The following is a 27,760-nucleotide window of genomic DNA, read 5'->3' on the forward strand; positions in this document are numbered from 1 at the left end:
TCCAAACAGGGACCACCTGAGGACACACTGGACCAGGCATCCCCCTTCCCACCAACACAGTACCCAGCACCTGAACAGCTTGTTGGATTTGCTTTTCCCAGAAAAAACCCACAGACAGATGGTTGGTGAAGCAGAGCAGACCCAACCTGCCCACTCCCACCTGTGCACTGTGGTGGGTGCTGCAGATGCCCAAAACCAGCCCACAACATAGGAAGCGAAAATGGGGGCACCCCAAGCTAGCCCAGCTCCTGCATGGCACCCCAAGGCAGGCCGGGAATGAGTGTAGGGAGAGGCAGGCACCCCAAAGTCCTTGCAGGTGTAGGCTGCCGCACGAGAGGTTTGGGGACAGGGGAGGGAGGTGGTGCTGGGGACATCACTCTTCCCTGCCAAGGCTCTGGGATGTGTTCCCCTTCAGCAGCAGGAGAGCTCCGAGCACAGCAGGGCCAAGGTTTCCGGCTGAAGCCGCCAACTTCATTTGTGGCTGCCTCGGCGTGGAAGAGGAATCCCCTCCCAGCCAACGTGGCTGGGGCTGGGACCAAACCCTGCATGGCATTTTGTGTGGCTGAGCACCATCCTGGGGACAGTTATCCCCATCCCCTTCCAGTGAGGGGCTCCCATCCCTCCTGGCGTAGCAAAGGGGAGACAACACAGCCCGGAGGAGGGTGGGAAGTGGATCCTGAGACCCCTCCCAAGTGCAGCACTTGGCTGCCCTGCTCCCAGCCCCCTGCCCAGGGTGGGAGGGATGCTGCTCTGGCACATCTGGGGTGTAGCCTCCATCCCAGTGCCACCCACTGGAGTACCCCAGGATGCCCAGCATGGGATGCATCCCAAGGCAGTGCTGCTGGCGGGGGTGAGGCCAGCTCCTGCCCAGCCCCAGGAAAGCGGGGGGAGGTCACGATTCATCTGCACCAGGACGCTCCCCCAGCAAGAGGCGGGGGCCCCGGCGGGCCTGGCCCCCCGCCAGCACCGAGGAGGCCATAGCGAGACCGCAAATAAGGAGCAGAATCTTCCCTTTTAATGACTTATTATATGGGTTGATGTTTTGGTTTTTTTTTTTTTTCCCCTGCTTTTTGGGAATGGGGAGGGCAAAGCATCTTTATTGTTCCTGGCTGGGCCAGGGAGCAGCTGGTGTCCATCAGATGCCAGTTGGGATAGAGGTTGTGCCAGGGACAGGGAGGGGGGGACATGGCCGCGGCTTTTGTGTGTGTGTCAGAGGGGATAGCAGCACCCAGGGTGAGGGGATGAGGACACAGGGAGGGTGGGTGTCGGGGCGGGGGGGGGGGGGGGGAAGTGGGACGCCCATCCCGTTCCCAGCAGGCTGGGAGGTCGGGCAGGAGGTGCGCCAGGCTGCTCTGATCTCAGCCATGCCACCCACGCCGAACCCGGGCGGGAGGTGGGACACAGCGATGAGGGGGTGCCCGACAGCGCTGCTGCTCCCGGGGGATGCATCCTGCTACGCCCTGCCGGCATCTCCGCCCAGCGCGGCTGCGGGAGGAGCCACACATCTGCAAGCATGGGGTGGGGGCGAGCCCCCCGAAAAATTAAAGAGAGAAAAAAAAATAAATAAAAAAGAGAGAGAAAATAAAAAGCCGTCCCTTGTAATTAGTGTTAATTTGGAACAGGGCACTTCGAGCCGTCAGCAAGCTTCAAAGGCCGTGAGGAAGCCTCAAATTCCAACACCCTAATTAACCAAAGAGCAACATGAAAAGACAAGGCAGCGCACACAGGGCTGCCAAGGACACTTCAAACGGGCGCGCGCCCGCCGGCCGGCCAGCCCGGGAGCGGGGCGAGACGCCCCACGCCGCACGCAGCCCCCCGGCCCGGGAGGAGGCTGGGGGGGCACCCCGATACCAACAATGAGCACGTTAATGAGGGACTGTATGTAAAATCTTCCTTTTTTCGTTGTTGTTGTTGTGTTGTTTTGTTGTTGTTGTTGTTGTTTTGTTGGTTTTTTTAAAATTCCAATTAACAAAGGGAGCCCTTGGCTTTTTCATGCAAAGGGCTCTCTGGTTCCAATCAGGCGTCCGGTCCTGCTTACTAACAGCCTGCTCTGCTCCCCGACAGGGTTTGGCTTCACTGCCCTGGACCTCCACATCCCCCCGAAATCCCACAGCAGGGCTTGGGGGCAGGACAGTGCCCCGAGGCAGTCATGCCCTGCAGGAGCATCCTCGCTGGGGTGGGCACTGCTCCTTGGTACCACTGGCTGAGGGTTTCATGCTGGGGGGGTCACGGGGTGCAGGCTCAGAGCAGTTCAGGCTGGACAGTGTATTGGGACCCTATGCCCACTTGCACTTCAAACAGCCAGGGTGCAGAGCAGGCTCCCCCTGTGCCCAAGCAGGGAGAGTGGATGCCAAGGACGGGACAGGGTCCCTGGCAGCGAGGGCGGCTGCGTGTGCGGCTGCCTCCCATCCACAGGCCACGCGGGGGGAGCCCTCCCCATAATTACAGCATCCGCCACAAAATTATAGAGCAGGGCCGGAGCCTCCCTGCCCCCTTCCCGGCCACCCTGCCTGAGCCATTCCCCTGCCACTGCTCCCTAAATCCTCCTGGCACAGGACCCAGAGCAGGCACTGCAGCCAGCTCACCCTCACGCAGTGGGACCAACTTGTGCCCTCAGCTGCTCCAGCCAAGACAGAGCTTCAGCCCCTGTGTTGCCCCCCTGCCCTGGAAGCTCACTCCACATTCCCCCCAGGGGCAGCCAGAACCTCCCAGACTCATCTCAGAGGGTTTGGGGTCAGATGAGCCCATGCCAGGTCTTGCTGCCCGCAGCGCAGTTGCAAAGCCCCGCAGCCTGGGGCTGGCCCCCTCACAGCCACCCGGCTGGTTATGACAGCAAGGGGACCTCCCACCATGTTCTCCCAGGGCAGGAGGTGGACAAAGCTCGTGGTGCCCTGTCTCCAAGCACCCAAGGGTGGGGGGCAGCAAGCTGAGTGTGCCAGGGCAGCGTGTCTGGGTGGCACGGGGAGGGCAGTGGGTCGGGGCAGGCTGCCAACCCCACACGGAGCCCTCCCTGCCTGGCAAGGGTGAAGGCGAGGGAGGGATGTGGGAGGTGCTGGGGACCACAGAGAGGCACCGGTGTCTCCCCACGAGACACATGCTGCAAAGACCACTCTATGTCCCCTCAGGGTGGGTTGAGGCCATGGTCAACAGCACTGCCACCACACTGCAGATGGTACCCAGACACTTGCCAGTGTTGTCACCACTCGGGTGACTTGGGTGGGACAGGATGGCGGGGAGGGAACATTCCTGGGTATGCATTCTCGCTTGGCCCCCAAAAACCAGGCCCTGTCCTGCTCGGCATCATGGGGCTACGGGATGTGGCAACAAACGTTGTTGAGTCCCAGATTCGGCTGGTGCACAGCTGATGACAGGGGATGCTGCAGCCCTGACCCCAGCTCCAGCTGGGCCCACTAGCAAGGGACTTGACGAGCAGCCCCCTTTCTACAGCACAACATCCCAGTGCTAGGGTTGGAAACCACCACAAAGGCACAGCTGGGAGTGGGGCAAGGTCAGGTTGAGATCCCCTGGGAAAAGCCATCCCCATGGGGAACCCCCTTTGCAGCACCCCCACTGCTACAAGAGGCACCCACGGGGGCAAACAGCGGCACAGACTGAGTGCATCCCGCTGGCAGAGATGCCCACCCTGGGTGATTAGAGCCCCGGGGGCTTCAGAGGGATGCCAGAACCATCCTGCAACTCAAGCACTATCCCGTATCCCGGTGGGAGGGGGTCCCGAGGCACCGCCCCAAGCATCCCTCGGCTGCAGCTTCCCCGTGCTGAGCGGCGTGCAAGCCGGAGGCCACCTTCAAAGTGTTGTGGGGCGGATTAGCTGGATTAGGGAGGCAGTGAAAGGACCCATGCTGCTCCGGAGGAAGTCTCGCCCAGGGCACACTGAAAGAGCCATTTTTACCTGTCCCGGCCGCTACCGCCAGCCTCGCCAAAAGCCCGGCGGCCCCATCCTGTCAAAACACGTCCTCCCGGCCCCATTCACCCCACGGCTGGTCCCGGGAAGGGGGGCAGCTGCGTGACAGATGGGTGCCCCCAGCAGCACCAAGGGACGGACGAGGGCTCGGCGCCGCCCCAGCACCTCCAACTCAACCCAGCCCCACCGAAGGGGCTCCCAACTAAGTCAAGAGGGGCGGCAGAAGACGGGGATGCCTTCAAAAAGCCAGCGGCGGAGGGGCTGAAAGGGCCCGTTTGGGGCCAGCTCCCCAGCCGCCGGCCCCGGCCGAAGTCTTTTGTTTAACGGCAAAGCTAAATTAATGTCTTTATTACCCCAAATCGGGGGGCGGCGGTTCCCAGCACAGGGAGGGGGGCAGCCGGGAGCTCGCACCGCCCCGGCCAGCGCCGAGGGGACAGCGCGACCCCCGAAAAAGAGAGAGAGGGGGAAAAAAAAAAGGGGGGGGGGGAGAGGGGATTCAGTTGGGAACTATTCACCGCTAAGACTCCTGTCAGCATTGACATAAATTTCCACTGGTGTTGGCATTTAGGCATTTGCCATTTCCATATGTATAGGGCTGCCTGTACTAATTATGCTAATCACCCCCTCTGTTGGCTGCTGTGAAAAATGGCCACATTAGGCACTCCACTGCTTGCTAATGTCACTTAATGTGTGGTTGAAACATACATTCATCCCCCTCTGAATGGTGAAATTTTTCCACATTGCTGGCTTCATTCAGGCAAGAAATGAATTTTTTGAACTCAGACCACTTTTCCAGGCCCGAGGGAGAGGCAGATAATAAAACCCTCTTCTTGGGCCCTGGCGCTGCCCCCTCCCAGCCGCCAAATAACATTTAAAACACACAAAAAAAAAGAGCCCCTTCCCTAAGTCCGTAGATATGTCCAAGTTGGAAAAAAAAAAAAAAAAAAAAAAAAGAGGGGAAAGAAAAAGGAAAAACACTTTCTAGGAAATAAAAAAATATATAAGTTGAAAAGCAAAGCAAAATGGATAGGGGCAGATAAGCCACAGCCATCTGTAAAGAGTCTTCCAGTCTCTTTGGGTTAATTAGCAAAATTTTCCAGCCCAAAAAAGCTGACCAAGCTGTCAAGGAAGGGAAAAGGAAGAGCAAGAGGTTTTGCGCTCACCTCCCAAAGATAAATAAATAAAGGTGAACTGCCTGGACCCCATCTTCTGGTGGGTGGGGGGCTACTGGGTGAGCTTCCTTCTCCCCCCTCCCTTCTTGAGAAGAAAGGTTCTTTCAGAGCCAGAGGGGACTTTGAAGCAGAGGGGAGAGCCAGGCAGGCAGGTTTTTGGGATAACAGGGACCTCAGCAGTTCGTGGCAGCAACATCCCAGCTGCTTCTCACTCCTCCAAGCCCCTGAGGATGGGGGCACAGTGTCCCCACAGATACCCAGACCCTGCAAACAGAAGACAGCAGGGTCCTGAAGGAAAAATCCCACCAGGCCAAGCAAGACAGTCCCCAAGGACCCTGGGCTGTCCCTTCTCTTCCCGCAGAGCAATACCTGTGTCACCACACCCTAAGAAAAACGAGGACCCTCTTTCCCCAGGACACCCATCTGGAGACAGAGCAGGGACATGGCAATCCAGAAGCCACCCCTTAGGAGTGAAGCCGGCTCTGGCCAGATCCCAGCAGGCATCTTGCTGCCCCAGACACGGGAACAAACTGCCATTAGAACCCCCCAACCTGTCAGTACCAGCCCCACACAGCCCCCCCAGATTCACCCTCTCCTTTCTCAGCCCCTGCACAAACATCCCACCCCACAAACCCACCCGCCGGCAGCAACGAGACCACCCACCTCTCCATGTGCCCACCCAGGAATGGCTGTGGCATCCCACTCAGCCCCACTGCTGCTGTCCCACACCCCTCCACGGGACCCACCAAGCACAGTGGGGACAGGGGCTGGGAAGAGGGGCCACACAGACAGCGGAGAGGGCGTTCAATCCCCGTCCTTGGCTTCCTGTTGTGGCTTTCCCATTCCCTACGCCCATCTCTCTGCAAAGAGAGTCAGCCAGTGTCTCCTCTCCGTCTTGCCCTGCCACGGGGGGAGCTCCAGGCTGCATCCCAGCCCTGTCCTGGGTGCCGAGGAGGGGATGCCCTGTGCCAAGAACTGTTGCAGAGATCAAAGAAGGACAAAAGCCACTGCCAAGAGGGTTGGGGGTGTCTCAGCTTTGTGCCCCAAGCTGAGAACAAGGGAGTAAATTCCCCTCACCCCCATAAGATGAATCCTATTTTATCCCATCAGCACATTTGGGGTGTCCATGACCCCTCCGAGAAAGGGACAGGGTCTTCTCCAGGGAGACTCGGCAGCTCTTTGAGAGCGCGACGGCTGTGCGGGGCGCTCGGCTGTTCCGGTTAGGAATTAACCCGGCCTTCCTTTGAACCAGCCCTCAGCGCTATAAATCAGGCAGACCCATTCACCACCCAGGGCTCTGCCTGCCCAGAGCTTGCCTCCCCGGCCCCTTGGCCCTAAAGACGCCCTGGGAGAGCCAGGAACAGCTGCCAGGTGTCTAGAGGTAACTCAACACTCGCCGCTAGCCGGGATTTCAAAGCCTCCAAGTGGCTAATTGCTTCGGAGGAGCCTAATTGAACATTTCCACAGTCGAGTCCAATTTATGGGGTGACACAGCCTCCTTCCATCTCCCAAACAGGGATGCAGGTCAGGCGTAACCCCAGAACACTGCAAGAACCCCTCAGCCAACTCCCTGGTCTAAGGACATTCCCAGAACTGGGACAGGGGACCCTCTGCTTTCCCACAGTGGCTGGGGTCACAGCCGAGGCTCAGGAGGACATACCATCAGCATGGCCAGAATGCTGACCCCAGTCATGGGGCCAGAACAGGGCTGCCCCACCCTGCTCCCCTCTTTGGGGAGGAGGGGGATGGGACAGCAGCACCATGCTCCCATGGGAAGCAGCTCCCTTCCCTCCCCCACTCACCAGGATCCCAGCTCCCAGAGGGCTGAGCTCAGCCTGCAGCAGGGACTGTCTGGCACAGGGTCACACTCTGCTTCTGCAGCTCTGGGACCTCACCTGGGTGAGGCGGTTTGGGCTGGAGCATCACCACCCTACATCCCTCAGCCTGGCTAGGCAGAGGCAGGTGATCAGGTACAGTGGCCAGAGGCTTCCTGAAACCCTAAACCACCCCTGCCCGTGAGCTGGGACTCACTGGGCTAGGATGATGGGCCTGGGATTCCCTGCGCACATACCCTGCCCCCTTAGACATCCCACAGCGCTGCCTCAGGGCTAGGATGAACCACACTCCCACAAGCATCTCAAAGACCCAGAGGAGGCAGGAGCTCAGGGACCCTGGGGATCCCAAACCTTTGGAACCAAGCTGATGGGACACCAACTTTTCCAGCCAAGGAGCAAGAACTGCATTGCTTCAGCCCAGCAAAGTGGTACCAGGCTCACTGCAGAGGATGCACACTCCAACCCTGCCACACACCGGGGAATGTGAGAAAATAGGGGCTGAGAAAAAACCCACAGCAGCTTCAAGTGCTCTGGATCCAACCACAGAGTCTGGGAAATTGTGTCCCGCTCTCCAGGGGCATCCAGGCCCTCCTGTCCCCTGATAATGCCCATCACCACAGCAGCAGGATGGGGTGCAGTGCTCAGGGCAGGGTATACAGGGGGGATGCTTTGATCTCACCAGAAAATGCAGAAGCTGAGACCAGCAATGAGGCCAGGACCTACAGATGGTTATGGGGTGCAGCTCCACAGCTGATACACGAGACTGAAAGTGTCACTGCAAACCTTCCTTCCGCATCCTGACCCATGCGTGCCTGCCAGGGACCCCATGGGACTAAAGCCATCTCAGACACATCATCATTGGCGGTCACAGGTTGTGCCAGCGCCTGAGGACACTGGGGCTGTGCCACCCAAGAGCAAGGCACAGAGGGGTCTGCCCCAAGTGCACACTCCCAGGGGAAGAGCCCTGTCAGGAAGGACAAGGGGAGGCTCTGAGTTTCACCCTTGGCATCACACGCCATCCTCAGCCTGGCACTGCAGATCCAGAGCAGGGGCTGTGCGCAGACCCAGTGCACCCACTGCCCAGGAAGGGGCAGGACACCCCAGGTCAGTGGTGTTTCACCACGGAGTTAAAAAAAAAAAAAATTCAATCCAGTCCCTGACACTGAAGAGGATGGGAAGCCATGAGAAAGAGAAGGTTCCTGAGAGAGGCCCCCGGCACCCACACTACAGCCAGACCGCAGTGTGGGGGAAATCCCCCAAGAGCAGCCGCAGTTGCTCCTGGCTGTGCCCGTGCGAGCAGGGAAGCACAGTGGGGCACAGGAAAAGCCGGGTTTCTGGGCGCTTCCAGCCGTCCCCAGGCTTGGCCCCTTCCCCATCCCACTCTCCACCCTGATGTGCCGCAAGTCCCATTCCCCTTAACAGGAACAACCACAGCCGCTTTCCTGGCCACAGTTCTACAAAACGCTGACTCCTTGCTACCCCAAAAGCACAATAAAAATTCAATGGAGCCGGAGCCACGACCCAGAGTGAGGGAACCACGGAGGGAGCACGTCCCTGCTTCAGCAGCCACGGCTCAGGCGCTGGCTGGACCAGGAGGTATCACTGGATTTCTCTGCTACGTGTTGCAGCGGAAAGGGGTGATGGAGACGAGATCTGGGGAGGGGGGACAAACACCCTTGGGGAGTGGGGAGCAGGTGGGAAAGCCGGGCATTCCTGGGCAGAGGTCCGTGCGTGCATCTGTGTGCAAGCAGCCAGGGAGCGCAGAGCTCTTTTTTTTAAATTAAAAAAAAAAAAAAAGGGGGTGGGAGAGCAAAGTTGCTTCTATTGTTGAACCAAATCCAAGAGTAGCTGAGGACCACACAGGGAGCGGGGCGTGGGGGAGGAGGCAGCGCTCCCGCACAAAGATGGCTGACACCCCTCCGCTGAGCAACATCTGCCCCTGCACAGCACCCCGCGGGGACCCCCGCCCGGGGGATCCCCCCGCCGCGCCCGGCGGCACGGACGGGGGGTACGACTCGGGGCGCTGCCCCCCCCCAGGGCCCCCCAAAGCCGGAGGGAGGCGCAGGAAAAGCAAATCCCAGACCCGTGAAGCGGGGCTGCAGGGATCAGGGAGAGAAAATCCACGCTGGAGTTATTAATAACAAAGGAGGGGGATCAGCCGCTTCCACTCGGAAACGGGGATTTGCTCCTGCCTGACCCTACCCGCGCTCCCGTTCCTCCCGGGCAGGGGTCCCGGGCCGGGACTGGCGGCTCCGCGGCGCCGGCTCTGCCCCGGTGCGGGCTGCGGCCGTCCCCGGGGGTGCTTCCCACCGGGAGGGGGGTGTCCAGCACCATCCCCGTCGCATGTGTCTGCACCGTCGCGCGGGGACCCCCGTCGGGACACGCGTGGGGGTCCCTCTGCAACTCGGCACCACGCACTCGCGCAAGGCGCAGCCCGAGCGGCCGCGCACACAGAACCCCCGCTCGTGGGCACCCACGGGCCCGTCCTCCGCGGCCCCGCTGGCGGGACGCCCGGCGGCGGCATCCTCATCTTCCTCCTCCCGCCCCGCTCCCGCGCTGTCACCTGCCTGCCGGCCGGCCCCGCACTCCGCGCCGCGCGTGGGGGACAAAGCCGCGGCCGGGAGAGGGACCGGCACCGTTCCCACGGGCGGCCGAGCCCGCAGGGCCGCGCTTACCTTCCACCCAGAGGTGCTCGATGTCGGTCTCGATGGAGGCCACCCGTAGTCCCACGGCCAGCGCCCCGAACACCAGCAGCCCCACGAAGAGCACCTTCCCGCAGTGCCGCTGGATCCGGCAACCCAGGGCGAAGAGCAGCGCCTGAAAGCGGGCCCGCAGCCACAGCGGGGTCCTCTGGCCCACGGCCCTGCCCTGCGAAGGGGGCGAGGATCGGGTCAGCCCGGGAGAGGAGACGGGGGAGCCCCCTGCCCAGGGAAGGGGACCCGCAGCGGGGCGGGATGCCCGCGGCCGCCGCGCTCTGTTGGCTGCGGAGCGGGACCGTGAGTGCCGGAGGTTCACGGAGCCGGGGGACACGGGGGTCCCCGCACCCGCCCGGCCCGGCCCGGCCCGGGCTCCTCCACGCTCTCCGAACTCCCCTCCCCGGCCCACAGCCTCCGCGAGAGCGGGCGATGCTCGCCCCTCACTCACCTCGGGCAGCGGCTTGCGGCGGGCGGCGCGGAGCGGCGGCGGCGCGGCGCGGGGGGGCTCGGCCGGCATGGCGGGGCGGCTGGCGGGGCTGGGCACCCCCGTTATGTGGGGCCGAGCGCGGCGGCGGCCCCCATGCGCGCGGCGGGGCCGTGCCGGTGCCGGTGCCGGTGCGGATGGAGGGCTGTGTGTGCGCCGCCGGCCGCCCGCCGCGCCTCTAAAGGGGAGGCGGGGGCGGGGGGCGCCGGGGCCGCGCCGCCGCCGCCGCTCCCATTGGCCGCCGCCGCCGCGGCAGCGCCCATCGCCGCTGCTAAGCAACGGCGCGCCCGCCGCCGGCGGCCACACACCGCGCTCCCCCCCGCGCCGCCCCGCGCCGCACCGCACCGGCCCCGCCGCGGGGGGGAGCGCGGCGGCGGCGGCACCGGGGCACCGGCACGGCCCGCGCCCGGGGCTGCCCGCACCTCCCGCTCCGGCACCGGCAGCCCTCCACAGACGGCCCCGGGGATGGGCATCCCCCTGTAAGCGCCCCCAAGGGGGGGGGTACGCTGCCCTCCGCCTCCCCCCCCTCCCCCGCCATAGCTGTCTCCTCGAGGATGGGGACCCGACAAGTAAAGCATTCCCTACATCCTTCTTCCACAGCTACCCCGCAAAGGGCAGGCAGCCCCCTGGAGATGCCCCAAGGGATGCACATCCCTCCTAAGGGTGTCCCAAGGGCAGGGTGTTGTGCCCATAGCCTCTCCCCGAGGATAACCCCCCTCTCGTCCCCCCGCACAGGTACCCTCCTTGGTCCAGGCATTCCCCCATATGCTCCCTCTCCCCAGTGCTGGGCAGACCCCCCCATAGCCACCCCAAAGGCCAGGTATCCCTTCCAGGGCCAGGCATGGCATCTTCCCACAGCTACTTCCCAAGAGATAGGCAGCCCTCCTAAAGGCTGGATATCCCGCCACCACCCAAGGGGCTTGGCAGCCCCCACATAGCTATATCAAGGGAAAGGAAGTGCTCTCCCAGAGTCTGTGCATCTCTCTTATAGCCATCCCAAGGGATGGGCATCTCTTCTTCAAGGGCCAGGTGTCCTCCCCCAAAGGAGCAGGTATCCCAATTAATGCCTTTTCCCCAGAAAATCCATCCCCCCCCACAAAAGCAGGCTGTCCACCCACCCCCAGTGCCAGCTGCTCTCCCTAAAGGCCAGGTATTCCTCCAGGCCAGAGTGGGGAGCAGGAAGATGCTCCACTCCTTGGGTGCACCCACAAGCGCTGCCCCATCCCCTGCCATGGGGAGCCAAGCCCAACACGCCAGAGCTGGAGGCAGGGGGCACAGAAACCCCATCCATGGGGCACAGGAAGTGTGCCGGGGGTAAATGCCACCAATAATTTGTGGGGTGTTTTGGATTATTTCTCTGCTCATTTCACTCCTTTCTCAGGTCTTTATTGGATAGACCTGGTGCTGCTCCCACCTTGAAAGGTGCCCCAAGGAGCTGCTGAGGGCACCCAGGGAGGTTGGTAAACCAACACGGAGCACCCAACCCATGTGCAATGCCCCCATCTCTCCCTTGGTGTAATGCCAGAGATGCTCAACTTGGTGTTTCCTTACTGGCCAAAAATGGGGGAAACCCTAATAAATAAACTGAGTTCCTGGGGCAGTTTCTCCATGCCCCACAGTCACCGCCCCCACCAGCCCAACCTGCTGCTGCCAAGCTCTCCTGGGCCTTCGCGGCACGTAAAGGGTTTCTCCCTCGTCCAGCGATAGGCCTGTAGCATCTGGCGTGTCCCCAAATACAGAAGGGAAACGGCTATTCAGCACTTCTGCTGCCTGATTGCTATTAACAGCTCCACCATTCCCCTTCCCAGTGGACCCTCACTACCGCTGGGCAGCTGCAGCTTTTTATCAGCTTAGGATTTTAAATATAAGTTGTTGTCCTCCTTTTTCCCCCGCCCTGTGTTCCCCATCAGCTCCCTATCTGTCATCATTGATTTCCACCTGGGGCTCTCCCACCGCTGCCCTGCACCCTGGGAAATGTCATCAATGTCCTCAGAAAAGTCATGGAATGGTCCATGGAGACCCGCTCAGTGTCTGCCAGGGCCTGGGGATGAGCTGGCTTTGCCCCATCCCAGGGTATCAAAGGTTTTCCTAGGACATGGGCACCCAGTGCTGCAGGACCAGCTTCCATGACCCCATCCTGGCTCATGCATGCTGGCAGCAGGGTGCTGTGCCACAGGAGCACCATGCAGGACAGGATCACCCCTGGCACCCCTGCCTATTCCACACCATGCACCCCTGTTCCACTGCCCACCCACTGCCACTGTGGTCCCCAGGGACCAGCTGGCCCCAGGACCTGTGTGCCACGGGGGCACCATCATGGTGTGGTGATTTGCACCCCAAGCAAGAGGCTATAGGGCTTGGCAGGAGGGCAGCTGGTTTGGGGATCCCAAGCTTTGCAGTGGGAGGGACAATACCAGGGACAGGGCCAGATCCTGCTACACCAGTGAGGATTGAAAACCCAACTGGAAAACGCCTGTGGGCAGGACAGGGCTCAGCCTGCCCTGACGCCAAAGAGATGGGCTTTGAGTCTCCCTGCAGGGCACATATTTCCCCCGGAGCCACCCGGAAGGGGACTGGGAGCCCTGCAGGCCACCGGCCTTGGGGGAGCAGGATGGGGACAGGGGCTGGGCTCGCACGCAGGGAGACTTCTCTTGCCGCTTCTTGCTGACCGGCTGTTTTATATCAAGGCGGGAGGGGGGATTTGCTGCTCTAGATGGTATTTTAATGGGCAGGCAGGCAGCTGGAGCCTGGGAGAAGCCTGCTTTACATTGTTTGGGGTTGTAACAAATAAATTCAATTAAAGGCAAATGGCTCCGCGCAGCCCCCACCCTGCGCAGTGTCTCTGTGGCACTGGTGGCTGTGGGAGCTGCGGGTGCGAGGGGGGAGCCCCACGCAGGGGCCACCTGGGGCTCTGCCCACCCTCGCCCCTCGCCCCCGCTGCAGGGAGATGCCAGGGTGAGCTGGCAGGATGTGGTGGGAGCTGCGAAGCGCAGGGCACCGCACCCACAGAGCACCCACAGAGCACCCACAGAGAGAACAGAGTGTCCAGGGAGTCCACCCTGTCCCCACACTGCGTGTCCCACCCCGCTGAGCAAAGGAGATGTGAAAACCCCGTGGCAGGAGCCCCGCCACAGCGAGCACTCCTCAGGAAGGGCAGCCCAGGACAAACAGCCTCGGCGGGCAGCAGCATCCTCCGGGCAAGCAGAGACTGGGCAGAGGCTGGGGCGTGGAACTGGGCTTTGCACGGCCACCATGCAGTCCCAGAGCCCCGTGGCCGGGGGGAGAAGCAGAGGGGACTTGGCAGGGACATGCCAGAGCCTCAGCACGCTGTAAACAGCCACCGCCGCAGCAGCAACTCGTCTGCCGGGAGCCAGCGCCGGGCGTTAGTTAGTTGGAAACCAGATGGTGCTCTCCCAACCACCGGCACTGCCCGCTGGCCACGGCCCGGAGCCAGGCGCAGGCTCTCAGGGTCCTCAGGGCTGCACAGCACCCAGCACTGGGACCCCATTGAGGTGGCCGGAGAGCTGGGGGTGCAGGGAGGGCCCCACAGATGGACAGGCAGTGTCTGTGTGTCCCTGGCCCCATTGCTTCCTTAGCCAGTACCTGTGTGTCCCAAGGGATGACGTGTCTCAAGGGATGGAGAAGGGAGGCAGCATCCACTGGAGGGGATTGGAGATAGGGTGTTAACATCCCTTAAACCCCCCGTGCACCTCTGCATGCCACACCGTGCCTCAGTTTCCCTGTGCCTCCCAAAGAGCAGGGAACAACCAACAGATGGACCACCGGTCAGAGTCCACTTTGTCCACCCACAGAGGGGTAAGATAGCAGGGAAGGGTTAAAGCCCCATCTTCCAGGCTAGGGAAAGCCTGAGCAGTTGCTGCCACATCACACCTGGAGTAACTCTCCATGGGAAATATTACATGGAAGCCCCCATCCCAGCACCACCAGCAGGACCTGGGGCTCCAAGCTCTTCCCCACTCCCCAGCGGTCTTAGGGGCAGGTGCACCGAGGGGGCACAGTGGACCCATCCCAGCCCTGGGATTCTGGGGGGGGTCTGCAGTAAGAAGACAAACAGCCAGGGCTGGGGAGGGGCTGGGGGGAAGGACAGCATCCCTGGTAGCTGTGGCGGGGGTCTTGTGGTGTTTACAGAGCTTAAAACCCGCCTAAGCCCTGCAGGGCCACGGCGCACAATAGCGTGTGGACGTGGTGACACCGGCCGTCCCCACACCACCTTGGAAGACAGAGAGCCCTGCCACCCACCGCCAGCACCGGGATTAATTATGATAATGTAGTTCTTTCCCCCTTTGTCACCCTAATGAATGGGCCCCTTTAGGATTTTAAGGCCTTTGTTTGGTGCCTCTTTACTGCGGTATTGTAGGATGGGGACTAGCAGGTGGCAGGTCCCCAAACAGCCCCTTTTGTCTCCTTTGGGGGCTGTTTTGTGGTGGGGTTGGGGAGGGGGGTGCGAGGATGCAGGAGTGTGGGTGTGCTGCAAGGGAGCTCCTGGGTGGAACCGTAGTACCCGCGCCATCGCTGTGGGGCCATGGCACCCCATACTGTGCATCGTGGCATTGGGGATTGCTGGCCTCGGCCGTGCCCCGAGCCACCCGTGCCCTGGCCTGCTCAGTGGGCAGATGCCGGGAGCCACCGTCTGAGCCCCTGCCTTGATCTTTTACTGCCTGGGCAAATCAATTACCCAGCAGAAAAGTCCCTAAATCCCACCACAAAACCCGTTTAGCAGCCGCCGTGGCGCTCGCCAGGCCCTGGGCAAACCTCTCTCACTGCCGGCACAGAGCTGGAGCGATTTTTCGTGGGGACAGTGGGTAAGTGCTGCTGGGGAAGGTCGGGCTGCAGTCACAGCAGCACAGCATCTCCCCACTCCCGGGAGGCAGATGGGGGCTTCCCAGGAGTCCCGGCTGTGCTCAGACCCTTCCGAGACCTCCACAACTCTGTGCCCTTCTGCACCAGTCTGTTCCCCTCCACATCCCCTGAGTGCAGTAGCAGCTGGGGATGTGACAGCACTGGGCATGGCACTGGTGACCAGGGACAGACAGATGAGGTGGCACAGAGGCACAGGGATCAGGGACAAGGCAGGGCATGGAGGCACTCGAATGTCAATGCCCTGTGCCAGCGTGGATCCATGGGCTCTGTGTCAGGGCCATTGGCTGTGCTCAGAACTGAGCATGGTGCTACCACAGTTGTGATGATGGAGTCTTGCTTCCTCCCATGCAGACACATAGAAGCGTCTTTAATACCAATGCCAGCACAGGGATGACATCAGCACAGGGCTGAGAGGCCTGGGGATGGCTTATGTCCCCCTGACTGCAGGCTGGGCTGGGTGATACCTTCAGGGAGCACTGGAGACACTGCATGGTTCTGCCTGGGGGCATCATCAGGTGCCGAGCATTGGGGATCCCTCTGCTGTGCTGCACCTTCCGGCACAGGGGACCCCGGCTGCCATGTCCCCCTGGGCATAGGGGCTCCATGAGGAGGGGGCAGATCTTGGCCAGGCACTGCCGGGGGCTGCAACTGGTGAGCAGCAGGGTGGTAAAACGGTGACAAGTAATTGGTGTCCCGGCCAGTCCTTTCATGCCGACGCCGTTTTATGGGTGAGGAAATTGCTTGTGAGTCAGGAACACAGGAGACAAATTTAGGAAGTGCTCTCTGAATGTGCCGGGGTCAGGCGCCGAGGCCGAGTGCTTGAAACCTGGGTGGCCTCGCCGCTCGCCCCGCGTTCCCCCCCCGGGCTCCTCGGCATGGGAAAGCAGACCTTTTATCTTATCACTGCTCTTCCGCCGCCCCGGCCTCCCCCGCATGGCCCCCTCCCGGCACAGCCGCTCGCGCCGCAGACACAATGCGCGGTGGCGGCCAAACGCGCACCCGTGACCCTCCGGGTGTGCCTGGCACAGGGGGCTGCTCCCACCCGCCTGCCAAAGGGCTCAGGATCCTTTGCATCACTCCACATTCCCTCGTCCAACGGCACCTTGCTGGCCAGAGGGCTGGCACAAGGCGCCGTGGGATGAGGGGACATGGCATCCTCCCCCCTCTCGGGAACCAGCCCTGGCACAAGCTGCTGTGGCCCCAGGGATGCAGTGATGGGGAAACGCTGGTGCAAAGGTGTCCATATGCGATGGGGTGCCTGGTTCCCATCCCACTGGCAAAGGTGCCGGAGCAGGCAGATCCCCCCGTGCTGCAGTGCTGCACCCCATGCCAGCCTTCCCCACGTTCCCCCACATGCTGGGAATTTGGTACTCCCTTTTCTTCCCTTTCAGCTGGGAGGAAAGGCCTCAGCTCCATTAAGGTGCACCCGAATACAGCTGCCGGCTACCTTGAGCGCGCAGCCCCCATCCTCGGCCACGGCCGAGCCGCCGCATCGGGCGGTTTGGATGTATTTTTCTTGATCGCTGGCCAAGCACTCTCTCCTGCAAAGCAGCATGTTTCTCATTTTCTGTAGGTTTAACTCCAAATTAATTTGTAAGTGATCTAGGTTTCTTGTTCCCCGAAAGATACCTAATAGCGGCGGGAGAGCTCCTGCCAACCGAAACGTCTCAGCGGGGTAAAGGGAAAGCAGGAAAAAGAATCCCAGGAACTGTGACCCCTGGTGGGTATTTAACAAGGTGTCAGGGCAAGGGATTTTCGGAGCCAACTAAGTGGATGTGACACCGGCCCCGTGGGTCGGGACGGGATGTGGGGATGCTCCCGCCGCGGCAGAGTTTGCTGCTGCCAGGTCTCATCCTGATCCAACCCTTGGGGGCAGCAGGAGCAGGGAGGGATGCTCAGTACTCCATTGCTTGCGCTGGCGGTGCGGTGCGAGAAAAGCTGGGGGAACAGGAGGTGTTTTGGGGATGGGGCGAGCCATCCACAGCACGAGCCGGTGGAGGTGCCCTCTCTGGGGGACCAAGGGAGCGCATTCATGCTGGACAAGGGCTGCGGAAGCGCTGGCGCCTGCAGGGAGGCAGGGGAGGCCCCACAGGGTGGTGGTCCCCTGGGGCCGGTGGGTGGTGGGAGGGGGCCAGCGAGCCCGCCGGGCGCCCCTGCCGCATGGGAAGCGGGCACGGTTTAATTGGGCGGGCGGCCGCTCGGCGGGGCCGGCTGCTGGCAGGCGGACACAAGCTCTTTTGTCTCCGCTCTCGCTCCCGGCACCGGCTGGGGCTGGCAGGGCCCGGAGCGGTGCAGCCACTGAGAGCCGAGCTCGCCACCGGGGCAAGCAGCCAAACCCACCCCGACTCCTCGGGCTGTCACAGGCCCTCGCTGCACGCGAGGAAGCGTCCAGGTGGCCAGCGAGGCTTCCTGGCTGATGAGGGGTTAGGAAATGTGTGGCAATCCCCAGCAAAGTGCCCTGCAGTCCTCCCCGTGTCCCCCTTCTTGCCAGGAGACCAGGAACAGGCAAGACCCCTGCCGTCTCCACTGACCGGGCTCCGGAGCTGCATGGCCGGGGATCCTGGGGCAACAGGGGTGTGAAAGCACCCTGGCTTTTGCTCTCCAAGCTGGGATCTACAAGAGGATGCCAAGGAGGGATCTATAGTGAGAGCAGCCACTACTTTTGGATCCTGGTTCCTCTTGCATCCCTCCCGTCCCTCAGCTCCATTCAGATCCTTTCCACGGAGCGGGGTCACCAGCCAGGGGCTGTGCCTCTCCTCCCTTCCCCAGCACCCTCCAGGTACAGTGGCTCTCCAACCCCACGGGCGACCTCCATGAGGGTGGATGATGACAGGGCTGGAGAACAAGGGGCAGACCCCCACCATGTGCATCCTTCATCTGCCCAGTCTTCCAGGGACATTCCCAGGAGCCTCCTCTCCCAGAACTCTCTTGCTACAGGAAGAATAGGGGCTATGAAGACTGGAAAGGACGTAACGGTGAGACCATCGAGGAGCGATCCCCAGGTGACGGGGTGGATGGTCTGGCCACCATCCAGAGCAGACTGGACTCCTCACAGAGCAGTCCCAGCCCCTTGCACAGAGGGAGCATGGCTGGGGCGGCCAGGTGCGTCATAGCCAGCTGTGGATCAGCGGTGGCTGCAAGCAGAGCGCGGCCAAATCCCTTCTTCCCAGCATCTGGCACCAACCGCCCCCTTTGCAGAAAGGCCCAAGCAGGGGAAGATGTTGCTGTTGCTCAATGACCCTGTGAGGGCCTGGGTCCTTCCTGGCGCCACTGGAAATAGCTGGGTGACACGGCTGAGTTGCCAACCCAAAGAGCAGGCACCATCATCACCATGGTGAGCAACCTCTCATGGGTGGCACAAACTGGCCAGGTTTGCCTCCTCAATCTCTCAATCCATCACCAGGGGATTCATGGCTTTCCTTGCCTGGGAGGACAGCTGGATGCTTTGGGGAACCCTGGTGCTGGGGTGGAGATCAGAGGGAAGGGGCTGGGGGGCCATTACCCACTGACCATCTCAAACACGCCCATCACCTCTGCCAGCATTGACGGTTGGTTGCTCCTCACTGTCCCCTCCAACTCTCCCAGCGCCAGCAGGCGGCTGCACCCTGGCCCCAGGCGCAGGTGTTCATACTGGAGACCGCAGTCCTGGGGAACAGTGCTGCCTTCCCTGCCTGGGGCAACCCGCATCCTGCCACAGGGTTAAACTCCCCAAGGAAAGGAGGGAGGAAGATAGGAAAAACAATCACAAGAATTTGTTTCATGCTGCCTGGATCCCTCCCTGCACACAGCAGTGTTTTTGGACGGCCGATTTATAATCAGCAGTGTGGAATGTTGTAAATTAAATATTTTTAAACAACTTTGCTCTCTCTCTGGTTAAACATTTCAGAGATCGCTCTTTCTTGTCTGTCTCTTGCTGGGTGGTCCCTCCATTCGCCCGTACATCTTCCTCAAACACAATTAACCATTTAGATGTTGCACAAAGGAATAGCTTATGCATACAACACCAGTCGCTCGCTGCTCCGGCGCTGGGGGAGGGAGGCAAATAAGAAGGCAGCTTCTTTTATTTTCTACTAAAAACAAAAACAAGAAAATCCCTTTTTCCTTCCCAAACTATCCCATTTTTCCTTGAATTGTAAAGGCACTGATCCAAGCTCATCAGCTGTCTTGGTCCTCAGTCCAACAATCCCCTTGTCGTCCCCCATCCCCTGAAATTCAACATTAGCATTTTAAAAGCCTAAAACATACAAGTTTATTTAGACTCAAGCTCTCCCAAGCTCTTGCTTTCCATATTTATATACACACGTATTTTAACGTATATAAAATGTCTGTCTATAGGACCTGGAAGGAAGTTCCCGTCTGCCGGCCCGTCTGGGAGGCACAGGCGTGGCTGTGGACCTTGGCTCCTGGGAGATGGAGTGAAAACGGCAGGATCCAGAAATCAGCCTCCTGGCTGAGAGGGAGCAAGCCTCGGTGGGCAGGCTGCTGCAGAGGTCCTAGGGGTGCTGGGTGCTGGTGAGAGAATCTCCACATCCCCAAATCAACTCTGCAGGTTGCCAGTGAGAAGGGCCCTGTGCTCTGCTCTCCCCCACGGCACTGGGATGGGCTGGGTTGGGGCACAGTGGGCAGCCTGCAATGCCAAAGGCCCCAGCCCCAGTTGCCCGCTGCAATAATCAGTTTTAAAACAGGTGACCAAAGGCCACAGGAGTGGCTGTGTGTGCCGGGAGGGCGGCACTGCAGTGTCCCGGGGCTGGATTACACCACACACTGTGCAACATGCGTCTGTCACACCACTGCTGCCGGCACAGGCGGCTGCTCTGTGAGCCCCACGTGCGGCTTGATCTCACTCTGCCCCTTGCAAGACATTGGCCAGGGACCACGGCAGCCACTACTGGCCCTCACTGGGGACTTGGGCCAGCGTGAAGGCAGTAAGGCATCTCTGGAAAACAATGGCGTTCTCCAGACCTGTGCGGTTTTATTAGGAAAATTCTTGTCTCTGGACCAGAAAAGTCCAAAGGATGGGCAGGGGCATGGTGAAAACCACTCCTTCCAGGCAGCCAGAGGAAGGAAGGACAGTGGGGTGCAGAAACCAGCAAGAAGAAGCATGGTTCTGCACAATCAGCCTTGGAGACTGAAGGCAGTAAAAGACTGCAGAGTCCTCGTGATCCCAACCCTAAGAGGTTCAGGAGAGTCCTATTGCTAGGGCTGCACACAGTGTCAGCTGGATAGGTGACGGGGGAGTCAGACCTGTGTATCTGAGACCATATGACTGCTCAGGCTCTGCTCTCCCCTTGCTGCCCACAAGCCAAAAAATTGTCCTAAAATCAAGATCAGAGCTGTGTGCAAAGGTTTTGTGTCCATTTGAACACCATGGGGGTGGGAAGCCCACCATCCCTGGGAATGGCTGTTTGTCTTCGCCTCATGTGGCTCTGCTCCAGGGCTGCCAGGAAGATGGGAGCCATCCGCTTTGGTTTGACTGCAGAAGGGATCAGATGAGCTGCTGCTTCCTGAGAGATCCCAACAGTCACCTACAAAAGCAAACATGAATGGCTGAGGGAGGCAAGCCACAGCTCTGGGTGTCTGCAACTGCCCAACAAATGCTCTTCCCAATTCTGTGTCTTACAAATGGGCTTGGCTGCAAAAATCCTGGAAAGGACCTGGCTGCAGAGCTGCTACTGGTCGCACCCAGCTCTCATGGGAGATAGGATGAGGGGACAGAGCTTCAGGTGCCCTGGTTGTGGTGTGCCGGGGGGCAGGACTCACAGGAAGAAATGTGGCCAGGTGTGTACACACTGCTCTGCACCCACACCAACCCTGCTGCCCTGGTCACAGGAAAAACCTTTTGGGAGCAGCTGGCAAGACAACTGCTCAGGGAAAACCATGAGCCAGAGGTCCTGCTGGCCATCATGGCAAACCTCTGTTTTACCCCCCACAGATTCAGCACGTGACGAGCCACTGCAAGAACCTTCTCACAGCAACCCTGGAAGTACATCTGCCAAGGAAGTGTTCAGGACAAGTCTGTCCAGAAAGAGCCAGTAACTACAGAGCTGGAGAACTTCCATCTCTTTCAGGAAAGTGTTGCCTATAAAGCACCACTTTGATGCCAATAACACCATGATGGGCACAGGCTGCAATACTCAGCTGCCTGGGTGTGACAGAGCAACTTATTTGCGTCTGAGAGGCGTCCCATTCCTCAAAGCTGGCGAGCAGCCTGTACCAGTAACACTTTCCAGAAGGTCTCTGTGACCTGGGACCAAACAGTCACGTCCTGGGAACAGAACTTCATGTCCTCAGTCGCCTCTCCAATTTTCTCAATGACTGTAATACCACTCGGTTTTTGAAGTTGCCTGACCCAACCCATCACATGCTCACCTGATGATGACAGCAGCGTGGAGGCCAGGTTAGATGAGGAAGGGTTAACCTCCCAGTGCCTGCCTTGGGATTCCTGAAGGCCCTATTATCCCGAACTATTTTTCATAATTACCGCCACACACGTAGACTACATCAAGAGGTAATCTTCACTTTGATAATTTGTGCTGTGAAATCTCACTTTGGGATCTACTTTTATCTCACACCAAACACCTGCAGGTCGTAAAAGGCAAAAAGGAAAAGAAAATGCCTCAAATCCCAGCCAGGTTTTCAAGTGTCAGAGAACACTAAATTAATGCTAAATTCTAACCGACACAGTAAAGAGCCCCTCACCCTCTTCTTAAATTAGCTAAACAAAAGGACGGAGACTTTAGCATATAATTAAGGCACAAGGAGGTAAAGCTGTAGCTGCTAAACAAGTCGATGCGGACTTTTCAGAAGTTAAGACGTATCCTAAAAACAGAGGGGGAGAAGGCTTTGTGTTTAAGCAAAAGGACTGTGAGTCAAAGTCCCTGCAAACCTCTCTTGGCTTTGCCAGCCTTCTGGTAAAATGCAAAGCCAGGTAATTACACTCCACTCTGCTTCTGTTTCTACACATCCAAAATGGAGCCTCTCTCCCTTGCCGCACACAGAGACAAGAACTCTCTTTAATTAACCTTTGTAAAGCCTCTGCGATCCTTGGATGAAAAAGGCTTCGTACCTTAGGAACATGTTTGCGCACATACGCGAGGCAAAACCTCCAGCATGAAGCTGGAGCTGGATTGCAGCACATTTCTTCTCTGCAGCTTGTCACAGGCCTTGAAGCTCATCCTTACCCATAGTTTCCATTCCAACACGGTCCTTTAGAGGAAGGATTTTGTTTATGAAACTCAGAGAATGTCTGGATTATAATCTCTCTCCTGTCAAATTAACTAGGAAATGGTAACTCTCCTCAGGGGTCACTGATGCCCATGAAGCACACATTTAACATTTATCACTCCAGTTAATGAAATACCATCCCTGCCAGTTGCTGTAAGCACCTCTGGACGTCAAACTGCCAGGGGCAGATAAATGCCCTGTTCAATCCTACTACATTCTAATAAACAGCTTTTAGGTAGGAACTTGTGTCCAATTTATAAACATTAAAGCACAGCTTGTGTTTCAATCCCATCCAGGTGCTTTACAATCCTGGCACAGGCCCTGACCACAAGGCTGTGCGTTTCACATTAACACACGCAACTCATCTCAGAGACATAAGTACAGTCATCCACAGATCATCCAAGTGTGGGGAGGGACCTCTTGTCTGGGGTTGGGAACAGTGGACTGAAAGGAAGAACCATCAAAATAAGGCAGGGAGTACCCACTGCTTACAACCCACGCCTCCTTCATGCTCCACCAGCCCTCACATACTTGCTCTTGGGCGAGATTTCAAAGTATCAGACCAAACTCAGCCCTGATGGAAATGGGTGCCAAACTCCTCGACTGCATTACAGAGGAGAAGAGGCACAGATTAAACACTTCTGTGCTGTGGGGCAGCATCACGAGAGACAGCAAGGAGGAGGAGGAGGAGGAGGAGGAGGCTGGCAAAGCCGCCAGGCTGCAAAGAGCAGCCGGCACCGCTGCTGTTCTCGCTGTCCGCCTGCTGCGTTGATGAGATGCACAAGCAGCATCCCGAGCAGTTTCTCCCAGGCTCAGGGACAGTGGTGCAGGACTGTGGGGACGTGGTTTACACTGCAGGGAGGGCGGCTAAGTCATTCTTTGGAGTGGGCACAGTCTGTGTGGTCCCCGCTCTCCCTTCTGCTGGAAAAGTACAGTGCGTTGGCCGGGCGCGCAGGAACAGATATAACCCGGTACAAACCCGCGCGCATCCCAATGAGGGGGGAGGGGCTGACGGACACTCTGCTCTGCAAATACTTCTTTATTAAGACATAAATATAAAGCTGAACAGGAAAGGAGCAATGACAGGGTAAACCATGCCAGTACTGATCTGTACGGATGATCTTACGATGCTTGAACATCTGGTTCTGCTGCTGGCTTCCATAAAATCATCTTTAAAACCTACTCGGGTTATATCTCCATCAGCTGTTCGGTGCCCACAATGACTTCATTAACATGTTTGGCTGAAAAGATAGAGGGAGGAAAAGAAGAGCAATTGAGTTTTGCAGCAGAGCTTCAGACCGTGCATTTTTCAAATCTGCAACTTTAAAACAAATGAGAAAAGCAGATTCTGGGGAACTCCAACAGAGATTTGCTGGACTCCAGCATCTCTCCGACAGTATCCCACACACATGGTGAAAGCCTAAACAACTGACTAAACATCAGGAGATTTCACTAATGAGAGTTTTCACATATATGTGTCACTAATAAACAAGAGAGGCCCTACGGAAGTCACAGCTGCTACTGACAGGTGTACACCTAGGTCAAGGCAAGGAACCATCAACATCCTAAATGGAGATTGGACATAAAATTAAAGATCATTAATCCACCCTGGCCCTAAAGAGCACTGTCTGCCCCAAACTGCTTGGAGGCTGGGGAGGAGAGGGGCTGCTAAGCATCAGGGGGCCATCACCGAAGCAGTGTGAGATCCTCTCAGCAATCTCAACTCAGCCCTGGCAGCTTAAAAACAAGAGCTTTTTTGTGTTTTGTTTTTTGCCTTTTTTTTTTTTTTAATTTAAACCTGACCCTTCTGTGCAGCAAATTTGTTGGAGGGGCAATTTCTGCAAGGTCATTCCTTTGCCTGTTCCCAGGAGCTTTGCACAGCCCCAGTGGACACATTAATGTGCCAGTCCCTGCCCCAGTACTGTTAATGCACTGTACTGAAAGAGCCTCTCCTTTAAAATGCAAAAGCAGCTTGTCAGGGAAGGACTGCAAATAAGGGATCTAAAGCCAAAATAATAAAAACACGCAACTGAAAGCCCAGTGCCTAAAAAACCCAAGCATGTGGCCTAAGAGCATGACACAAAGCTGGTGTGCTCAAAGTGGGTGTCCTCAGGGTACTGTGGGGGAGGTGGTGAATCTAAACTGCACTCCAGGAGCTGGACACCTATTCAGGTGGAGCTCACGTGGTGTGTCCTGTGCCCCTAGGCTCTTCATCTTACCTCTTGCAATTAGGAATAATAATTGGCTCTGGAGCCTGGGATAAAGTGTCAAGGCCTGTGAGGTGCTGGGATACACCAATGGAGACTCTGGTGTCTCTCACACCTTACACAGCAGTGGGGGTGGATAGCCAAGGATGATGAAAATGATCAGTTGTGTTTTATTTACCCACCTAAAACTCCCCTCAGGATCTTACAAGACTGTTGCAAAACAACAAATATGCCACCTTTGGCTAGATGAAGAAATCCCTGGCAATCCCCAAAGTGGCCAGGCCAACATGATGCTTCTCTTGGTTTAAAATTCAAGATGCAACCTTTGTACCATGCAAACCATTGCTCTAGTAAAGTAAAATTGATAAAATTCTGCTCTATAAACTTCAAGGAGTTTTGGACTGTGGCAAGATAATTTTTCAGTACAACCTCAACCCCATAATCATATGGATCATATGCAGTCTCCCCAGCCTGAGGGACAGAATAGGTGAGCCACACCACTTCCTTACAGAGACCTGTCGTGAAGGTTAAAATAAGGAGATCAAGGGGCTGCTTCTCACCTGCAGCATCAGATTGAGACATTTAGCTCTTTGCTCAGGGTATTTATCATCAACTGATAATTAATCCTGGAGCCTCACACTAACATCCTGGAGCTCAATCTCCAGCACTTTGGGCAGGATGAGCAGAGGTGGATGCTGTGCTCAGGAAAATGAGGGGCTGACTGTACAAGTGCCAGGTGCAAGCATGATGTAGGTAGCACCACACAACTTCTCCAGCACAGCTCTTGCCAATAGCCCCAAGTCCAGCCTTCAGCGCCTCTCCCCTCCCGTCCTGGACCCCACACAGCTTTGCCAAGGTACCTCAAATCCAACCTGCAGCATTTCTTGCTATAACATTCCTCACCCCCAACAACTTTCCCAATATATCTCAAACAGGCCCTGTAGCAACTCCTGTGACTCCATTCCTGAACCTCCTCCAAGCAGACTTACCTATCATGTTGATTTCTATGATGTGAATAAAACCCTGGCTACCATCCAGTGAGAGTAATTACATTATGCCTCTGCAGATTAAACATGCCTTCATCTAGGCTTATAGAGAGCCATGTCAATTTATGGTTCTATATATAGGTTATCTATAGCAATATTTTTTAATAAGGAACTTCTTGCTTCATTTCAGACAGCATCCTCCACGGTCCTAAATGTGCAGAGCTGGGATGGGTCCTATCACATACCTTGCTGCAGAGGTGGTACCAACTATTTGTATTTTGCACTGATGTGCTTGCAGCAGCCTTATGGTATCTTGTATTTTACACCTGATGAGTTCAAAATGCTTTTTGAGAATTGGTGAGTAAGAACATTCCTGTTTTACAGATGGGGAAACCAAGGCAGCAGTGAGTTTAGGGAGCTTAAGCAGCCAAAGCCACATGGGAAATTGGAGCCTACATTCCCTCATCTCTCATCCCTCTGCCTGTTTCATCTCCTCCTTGATCCCTGTGGCCCAGATTCCCCAAAGCGGGCACACATGGTATGTTGCTGCTACCTCAGACTCACATGAAATCACCAAATTCATTTCTTCTTGTAAAGGCTTAAAGAAAACACATGAATCTGCCTGTCTAAAATCCGAGAGAAAGTTTTCAGGAGATAAAGGGAATGGCTTTGCTAGAAACAAAGCCCCATTCCGCACCCCGAGGGGATGCGATAGGCAGATAAGGATTCACCCTGCTTCCCTCTTCCATTCCCAAAGCCCTCCTTGCGGAGCGAAGGGAATTCAGACGCCAGTGTGTGTGCCAGAGAGCTGAGCTGTGGATAGCGTTTCATTATCAGACGTGGCTGCCAGTTGCCAGTGGCTCTGGCTGGTACCAGCAAGCTCAGTTCCTGCAGAAACTCTGCCTGAAACTCTGGGGGAGGAGGGAGAAGTACCTCACATGCTTTGCTGTTCAGCTCCCTTTCTCCTTCCCCAGCTCCCCATTAGGGATTTCTTACCAGGCTGCCTTTTATCTGACACTGGCAGGGTTACAGATGCATTCAGCCCACAGAGAAAGAAGAGGGATTAGAGAAAGGACTTTGAGAAAGCCTTAAGAGTTGGACTCTTCAACCTTAAATCATGTTCAACTAGATCTTCTCAGATTGGGAGCATCTGGTGCTAAGCAAATCCAGAGCTGATCAACACATTCAACCTCCTGATTAGCACTTTGCTTCAACTTGCTGACGCAGCCCAGCCTGCAGTCAGCCTGGGTGCCCTAACCGAGTGTCCACGGAGACTTTACTGAGTGTAAATCAAAAACCTGTCACTCGTTATATATGTGTTCCTGCTTGGGAAGACATTTGTTTACACATACTGTACACTAGCCCCTTAAAAACATACGCACAAGGCGAGCTAGAGAGCAGAGCAGCTTTTGGTGCTTGGCTAAAAACAAATTGTAATGCAAATAAACAGAGGGGCGGAAATGACTGCGCAGCCCAGCACAAACCCCACCAGCAGGCTGGGGGCCGGGGACCCAGCGCTCCCCAGCCTTCCTGGCAGGTTCCTGCCAAGCCGCTCACAGAAAGGGGATGCCGGAGCATTCCTTTAAAAGCCATGTGAAAGCATCTCCTTGTTGTTTGCTCAATTAGCCCCAGACAGATTGCTGCTGCTGCTGCTGGTGGCAACGCTGGGTTGTAAAGGAGGAGGGGAAGGAGGGGAAAGGGAGGAAAAAAAAAAAGAGAGAAAAAAAAGGGTTAGGGCCTAGGCCCAGGACCACCACGAAGTTTCAGCCCTCAGGGGCTCCAGAAAACGTTCAGTTTACTCACTCAATTACATACACTGTTTTATAAACCCTTTAAAATAAAATAGAAAACAGTCCCTGGCACAGAATTACTGCTCTATTATACAGCAGTGATGAAAGCCACTGCTGTGTATTTGCTCTCTTTAAAGCAAGAGATAGTTTAACTTAAAAAACTAGGCGTGGGGGAGGGGTGGCTGCAGAAACGCATGCACGAAAACACGCTGTGGGTGGTTCCCACCACATTCACCCAGGACAGAAAGGATCAGAGAGTGGGAGAGAAGAGCAACTTGTCTCTGCAGTGATGGTTGGCTCTGGAAAAGCAGCCAGGTTAGCGGGGGGAGAGGAACTAAAGGGGCTTAAGGGGATGGGAAGCAGCTGAAGCTTGACTTTGGGAGGCTGGAGGGTGTTTTAAATTACATGTACAGATAAAGAAGGGAAGCAGGTGATGGGGGCTGATTTGTTTGTGTTTACAGAGCAGTGGGACTTTCCAGTTAAGGCCTGTTCTCTCCTCAGCCAAGCTTTACTTACATGATCACTGGAGACCAGGGCAACCACACTGTGGCCCCTAAGGCCAG

General features: G+C 57.4%; 2 protein-coding genes across 2 annotated transcripts in view; both read right to left on the reverse strand.

Annotated features, from left to right (window-relative positions):
• Positions 1-10,142, reverse strand: part of PTCH2 (patched 2) — a 20,910-nt gene extending 10,768 nt beyond the window's left edge. Inside the window, exons 1-2 of the mRNA XM_069022334.1 lie at positions 10,074-10,142; positions 9,605-9,797 (exon numbers count right to left, since the gene is read on the reverse strand). Coding sequence (XP_068878435.1) covers positions 9,605-9,797; positions 10,074-10,142 — 262 coding nt within the window. The remainder of the gene's footprint in view (positions 1-9,604; positions 9,798-10,073) is intronic.
• Positions 10,143-23,238: 13,096 nt separating this feature from the next.
• The window catches only part of EIF2B3 (eukaryotic translation initiation factor 2B subunit gamma), a 98,823-nt gene continuing 94,301 nt past the window's right edge, over positions 23,239-27,760 (reverse strand). Inside the window, exon 11 of the mRNA XM_069023252.1 lies at positions 23,239-23,455. Coding sequence (XP_068879353.1) covers positions 23,403-23,455 — 53 coding nt within the window. The 3' untranslated portion in view covers positions 23,239-23,402. The remainder of the gene's footprint in view (positions 23,456-27,760) is intronic.

This window comes from Aphelocoma coerulescens, chromosome 8 (assembly GCF_041296385.1).
Source record: "Aphelocoma coerulescens isolate FSJ_1873_10779 chromosome 8, UR_Acoe_1.0, whole genome shotgun sequence".
NCBI classification, from domain to species: Eukaryota; Metazoa; Chordata; class Aves; order Passeriformes; family Corvidae; genus Aphelocoma; species Aphelocoma coerulescens.